The following is a 7,282-nucleotide window of genomic DNA, read 5'->3' as shown; positions in this document are numbered from 1 at the left end:
GGTGTTTTACCTCAACTCTAAAGTTGGGTAGGTTGGGGCAAATGCCGCTTTAAACAGTATTACAATTACGTGTGTCTGTTTGAACAAGATCGACGTGATGCAGGTGTCCGACGTTTGGCACTGTGGTGAAACCAACGAATGAGTCTGGCTTCACGCCGCTTTTAGACATATTCCAACAATATTACCGCTGGGAACAACATCCTGGGAATCGAACCACAAGACTAACCCACTGCCCTTGAGTGAGTGAGTGAGTTAATATTTAACGTCACATCGGCAATATTTCAGCCATATCGTGACGAGAACATATAATATTGAAATGAAATATATGTATATTATAGAAAACCTGCCGACGAAGGACAGTAAAACAACTAGAATATCACACATATGTATGTAAAAATAGTAAATACATCGTTTTAACTATAGGGGAAAAACAATACAGTATAAAAATGGGATATAAATCGCCAATAACTGAAGGTAGATCACCATACCAGGGACCATGGGGACTTACATTACTTTTGCTACCTGCATGGACCTTAGTTCCACCGCCCCTGAAACCAACGGGCGTAGGTCTGGTGCAGACAAACCAAGACACGTATTCGGGGTGAAGAGGGATTGTATAGGTTTCTTACGTTCTTAAGGGACACAGCAAATTGCAATATCTCAGACCACTTGACCGCCCCTGTCCTCCATTACTATGAGGATGGTACGGGTAGGAGATAAGTAAAGTCGAAAGGCGTCATTCAACTGTGACATCAACTTGACCGCATCCGTTTTCAGCAACCGCTTATGGTAAAATGATCCATACCTCGTGTACAACAAGTAGCTGCTTCCTCTGTATCTTTGCATATCTTTTCTATTGTTGTTGCTGAAGTAGTCGCTGATGTTGTCGCTGATGTTGTTATTGACGTTGTAGCAGAGGTCGTTGCTGATGTTGTCGCTGACGTTGTAGCAGATGTCGTTGCTGATGTTGTCGCTGACGTTGTAGCAGAAGTCGTTGCTGACGTTGTAGCAGAGGTTGTTGCTGATGTTGTCGCGGACGTTGTAGCAGAGGTCGTTGCTGATGTTGTTGCTGACGTTGTAGCAGAGGTCGTTGCTGATGTTGTCGCTGACGTTGTAGCAGAGGTCGTTGCTGATGTTGTAGCAGATGTCGTTCGCTGACGTTGTAGCAGATGTCGTTGCTGATGTTGTCGCTGACGTTGTAGCAGAAGTCGTTGCTGATGTTGTCGCTGACGTTGTAGCAGAGGTCGTTGCTGATGACGTTGTAGCAGATGTCGTTGCTGATGTAGCAGAGGTCGTTGCTGATGTTGTCGCTGACGTTGTAGCAGAGGTCGTTGCTGATGTTGTTGCTGACGTTGTAACAGATGTCGTTGCTGATGTTGTCGCTGACGTTGTAGCAGAAGTCGTTGCTGATGTTATCGCTGACGTTGTAGCAGAAGTCGTTGCTGATGTTGTCGCGGACGTTGTAGCAGAGGTCGTTGCTGACGTTGTCGCTGACGTTGTTGTAGCAGTCGTAATTTCAGATGTCGTTCCACACCACGGCGCACACATCGGTATGATACACCTGTACTCTGCAATAAAAGGACAAGCACCGATAACTGGGCTCACGTACAATAAGTATTGAATGATAACAATATTTCCAGAGGAAACTGTCATCGCGAACACTAAGAGGAATCTCTAGTAACAACACATTTAATTTCCTGTCACCAATTTAAACTATCAATTAATCATCAATTAAAATCTCCAATTCCTTCGCAATGGAATCTGGACTAAAACTATAGGGCAGTTCAGTTTGAAAGTGACCGCTCAAAATAATTGCAGTACTAAATAATACGTTTTTGAAAACTCAGAACTGTCTTCAAATAATACACGTTCCAAGACAAGACCAGGTCAAACAAGTTCCACTGTACCGTTTCTTAATGTATTTACTGACATTTGCTGTGGTCATGACCATATTGCAATAATCATATTTTCAACCACGAAGCTGTTTACAAAAACTATGAATACATCAATGAGGATAGTTCTATCATAATAGATACACAACGTCTTTATTACAATTTATGCAACGTTTCCGTGTAGATGCTTACATCGTGATCAAGCAAGTGAGGAATACACCCAACAACACTAAAAATGTCTTTAAATCTTATATATATATCCCGTAGTTCCTTTAACAAATACGTTTAAATGTAGCTAGGCAGTAATCAAGAAAATAATTAATTAAGAGTATTTATAACGCGCCTTTCCAGGCCTTGGAACACTTACAAACTACGCTTCTAAAGCACTGGATCGCAAGGATATAAATATTTAGGTATCAACCGAGACAATTTATATTTCTACTATCATTTAGATGCAATTTGATGTCAAATATCATTGTCACCAAAATATAAGATCATTAATTCAGTTTTACAAAATTGGGATCACATCAACTGAAAATGTAACCGTCACGCTTGAAGGATGTTCATAAAACAATGTCCTATTACTTGAACAGCAAACTTTATACATACCCATTTAATTAATTTTCGACTGAAAACGACAAAATATTGACTCACGAGGATAGATGACACATATTGGTGGCATCTCGGGTGGTACGTAGTACGTGCAAGAACAGTTTGTGCTTGGCAGCAGGTTGGTCAAGCAGTCCGTGCATGAAGCGTCGCCCTGGTTCGCCTCGCAATACGATGCTATAATATATACAACAAAAATATATCACTAATTACTTCAAACCATTAAATAGATAGTTGTCTTCCACTCGCTGGAAAATATAATGCTTGCATTTGTTCATGCATTTTCCAATTCAAAATGTGGTGATTATTGCAAACGTCAACATTAAGGACCGTTCATAATTTATGGCTCGGGGATGATGATGATTTTAAGGGGTGTCACCCATTTTGTTCTGGGGAGGTAGGAAGGTCAACACTTTTGTACACATGCACTTCGGGGTCGTCATTGATTTTGCATATGGCATGCAGGGATGGGGATGGGGGTGTCACTTTGTACATACATTTTAGGGGGGGGGGAATTCACATTGTACATGCTTCTCCATAAACATCACCATCACCTTGCTTAATTTACGCCACACTCAGCAATATTCCAGCTATATACCGGCATTTTGTAAATAATTAAGTGATCAACAGCATGAGCATCGATCTACGCAATTGGGATACGAAGACATGTGTCAACCAAGTCGGCGAGCCTGACCGCCCGATCCCTTACGACAAGCACGGGTTGCTAATGTTGGTTTCTAACGTTCTTAGGGGACACAGCAAATAGCAATATCTGAGACCACTTGACCGCCCCTGCCCTCCATTACTATGAGGATGGTACGGGTAGGAGATATGTAAAGTCGAAAGGCGTCATTCAACTGTGACATCAACTTGACCGCATCCGTTTTCAGCAACCGCTTATGGTAAAATGATCCATACCTCGTGTACAACAAGTAGCTGCTTCCTCTGTATCTTTGCATATCTTTTCTATTGTTGTTGCTGAAGTAGTCGCTGATGTTGTCGCTGATGTTGTTATTGACGTTGTAGCAGAAGTCGTTGCTGATGTTGTCGCTGACGTTGTAGCAGACGTCGTTGCTGATGTTGTCGCTGACGTTGTAGAAGAGGTCGTTGCTGATGTTGTCGCTGACGTTGTAGCAGAAGTCGTTGCTGATGTTGTAGCAGAGGTCGTTGCTGATGTTGTTGCTGACGTTGTAGCAGAGGTCGTTGCTGATGTTGTAGCAGAGGTCGTTGCTGATGTTGTTGCTGACGTTGTAGCAGAGGTCGTTGCTGATGTTGTCGCTGACGTTGTAGCAGAGGTCGTTGCTGACGTTGTAGCAGAGGTCGTTGCTGACGTTGTAGCAGAGGTCGTTGCTGATGTTGTCGCTGACGTTGTAGCAGAGGTCGTTGCTGATGTTGTCGCTGATGTTGTAGCAGAGGTCGTTGCTGATGTTGTCGCTGACGTTGTAGCAGACGTCGCTGATGTTGTCGCTGACGTTGTAGCAGACGTCGTTGCTGATGTTGTCGCTGACGTTGTAGCAGAAGTCGTTGCTGATGTTGTCGCGGACGTTGTAGCAGAAGTCGTTGCTGATGTTGTCGCTGACGTTGTAGCAGAAGTCGTTGCTGATGTTGTTAGTGATGTTATGGCAGAAGTCGTAGTGGTAGTAGCACTAGTACTAGTGGTCTGAGATGTCGTCACACACCACGGCGCGCACATCGGTATGATACATCTGTACTCTGCAAGAAAATAACAGTCACAGATAACTTGGTTCATGATACGATCTGATCTGAGTACGCAAATATACTCATGGCCATATTATTGCCACCCCCCTACTCTCACGTGTATTGAGGTAACACGACAGGATAGATTCCAACATTAGCAGCAATATTTCCTCCAATTAAGGATAAGGATATACACGACTATCATAATCCAGAAAGATGTTTTTGTGAACAAATAGTATTGCCAATGAAGCAGGATACATCGAAATGGCCTTTAGTTGTTGCGACTAACTTACGAGATGATGAGAATACAGAGACTAGTGGGTACAAGACTATAAATGTCCAGGTCCCGATCCACAAAGCGTTCGTAACGTTACGAACTGTCGTAACGATATATAGTTTATAACGGGCTAACGATTGTCGTAGTGCTACCAATGCTTATTGAGCGGGACTCTAAAAAAACATATAAGAAATTGGATGGTTCCAATGTACATCAAAGGGTTTAGTATCGTGATGCGTCACTCTGGTCCTCGGCAAGGGAGATAATCTGTCAAGGTATTTTGCCGTTAAGGCGATTGACGTGCAACACGTTCATCTGATTCCTATCTCTGACCAGAGCATCACTTAACACTGCCAAATACATGATCATCACGAATTATCGTCCTTTTGGGACGACCTAAACGCTTCATTGGGTGATCGAATTTTGTCTGCTCATTTGATTCCCATTTACCACTTTTGACGTTTGAAACTGCACTCATCAATATTCCAGCTATATGGCGGCGATCTGTGAATAATCGAATCTGGACCAGACAATTCTGTGATCAACAGCATGAGCATCGATCTACGCAATTGGGATACGATGACATGTGTCAACCAAGTCAGCGAGTCTGACCACCTGATCCCGTTAGTCGCCTCTTACGACAAACATGGGTGGCTGAAGACCAGGATTTGAACCCGGATCCTCACGGGTTGGTCAGCTTTGTTGACACTTTCGCTATGCAAATATTCGTATGCACCCGTTTTTCTATAAAGAAAACTACAAAACCATAGGGGGGACAATAATTATCAACATGAGTATATGACTATCACATGTATGGATCTACGTCAGGTTCTTTAATGTGTATTTTACTGTCAAAACATTTCCATTTAATAGATCACTAATTAAAACCTAACTTACCCTGGCCTCACTATCGTCATGTGATATCAACTATCAGACATTTATGATGTGCAATTATAAAGGTATTTACTTAATAAATGTGTTTAAAGAAAATATATTAACTTTCATAACGTTATGATAAAATGATCAACGAATATATAAATTTATTACAGGTATTTAAAGATCCATTCGACAAAATATTGCAATTGACTCACGAGGATAGATGACACATATGGGTGGCATCTCGGGTGGTACGTAGTACGTGCAAGAACAGTTTGTGCTTGGCAGAACGTTGGTCAAGCAATCCGTGCATGAAGCGTCGCCCTGGTTCGCCTCACAATACGATGCTAAAATACATAGATCAAACATATACAATTAATCGCATCAAAACATATTCTTGATAAGATTATTCTGGCGTCTTATTGCAGGGATAGTGCCAAAACTTTCTCATTTTGAAGCACACAGCAATATTTCAACTATGTGACATAATCGTGTCTGTAACAGACAATCCAGTGATTGACATGAGCATCGATACGATGGGATACGATGTCATGTGTCAACCAATTCAGCGAGCCCTTTCGTCGCCTCAAACGACAAGCATGGGTTGCTGAAGACCAATTCTACACCGAATCTTCACGGGTCACAACGTGTAGCGGCGTCCAATCATGCAAATCGTGGACATCTACGTTATTTGTGAACCGGAAATAACATTAACAGGGCTACATCCGTCTATTTCCATATGTATGAACGGTTATTTTGGACCTCTTTTTCATCAGAATACATTTCCACCTGTATCCTAGTGACGCTTGATTGGTTATGTCCATGATGACAACGGAATTCCGTTTTGCTTACTGACATTCAAGTTAGTGACATATATGTATAACATATGCTTGTTTGTTTGTTTGTTGTTTAACGCTGCACACAGCGATATTCCAGCTATATGGCGGCGGTCTGTAAATAATCGAATCTGAACCAGACAATCCAGTGACCAACACCATGAGCGTCGATCTACACAATTGGGATACGATGACATGTGTCAACCAAGTCAGCGAGCCTGACTACCTTTCAAGCCTCTTATGACAAGCATGGGTTACTGAAGATCAATTCTAACCCGGACCTTCACGGTGTGTGTGTGTGTGTGTGTGTGTGTGTGTGTGTGTGTGTGTGTGTGTGTGTGTTTGTTCCTCCATATCTATGTTCAACGTCATCTCCGGGTCATGTAAGCAACACTGCTGCGTAAACGATATGTATTTTATGACAACATTTTAAATTGGGTACAAGAGTCGCATTACCTCTTTTGCAGCATATATCGGCCTCTTCGTCATTTTTGCATATCTTTGGGAGTGGTGTGGTAGTTGTCGTTGTTGTCGCCGAAGTCGTCTGAGAGGTTGTCATTGATGTAACAGGTGCATCGGGATTGCTGCAGTCGCATGTAGAGGCAAAGAGATCCTGACATGCGCCGTAACGAACATCACCAGTTACAGAAAACAGAAACAAGGCGCCACCTGAAATAATATAGAATGTCGTGAATATTTCTTGCATACACACTTATTCCTATTTACGATTTTAATGAGTCGGTGAGTGAAAAAATGCTACTTTTTGCCCATTTGTAACCATTTAGCAATATATTGTAGTAATATCACAGCGGGGGACACCAAAATGGGCTTCACACATTGTACGCATGTGGGAATTGAACCCGGATCTTCGCGTAACGGGCGAACAACTTAACCACTAGGCTACCCCACCGCCCCCTCAAACCAGGAGACTTAGTCAAGGTATCTGTGGTATTCGAACCCGCAACAGGTTACTGGGATGACTTCTGGGATAATCAACTCATAGCGAATCGTCTCACCCGTATGTTCTTGCTACCAAATATTGCCCCTCTTGTGAGACTCTTGACATAACAAATCCATGATTAACAACCCCTAAT

At 42.4% G+C, this 7,282-nt stretch overlaps 1 protein-coding gene across 1 annotated transcript; it reads left to right on the top strand.

Moving 5' to 3' along the window:
- Positions 1-1,144: 1,144 nt before the first annotated feature.
- On the top strand, positions 1,145-4,165 carry LOC124260321 (magnetosome-associated protein MamJ-like). The gene is made up of 2 exons (XM_046694599.1): positions 1,145-1,550; positions 3,528-4,165. The coding sequence occupies exons 1-2, from the start codon at positions 1,145-1,147 to the stop codon at positions 4,163-4,165; spliced, it is 1,044 nt and encodes a 347-aa protein (XP_046550555.1).
- Positions 4,166-7,282: the final 3,117 nt, after the last annotated feature.

This window comes from Haliotis rubra, unplaced genomic scaffold (genome assembly GCF_003918875.1).
Source record: "Haliotis rubra isolate DU_JTF1 unplaced genomic scaffold, ASM391887v1 Scf76, whole genome shotgun sequence".
NCBI lineage: Eukaryota > Metazoa > Mollusca > Gastropoda > Lepetellida > Haliotidae > Haliotis > Haliotis rubra.
The sequence above is the reverse complement of the archived record's forward strand: the minus strand, read 5'-3'. Positions and strand labels throughout refer to the sequence as shown.

What these genes read in the sequence shown, in the direction of transcription:
- LOC124260321 (XM_046694599.1), top strand. Translation starts at nt 1,145, where the DNA reads ATGTCGTTCGCTGACGTTGTAGCAGATGTCGTTGCTGATGTTGTCGCT. An exon ending in ACACCACGGCGCACACATCG is followed by an intron (nt 1,551 to 3,527) that starts GTATGATACACC and finishes TTGACGTTGTAG; the next exon opens with CAGAAGTCGTTGCTGATGTT.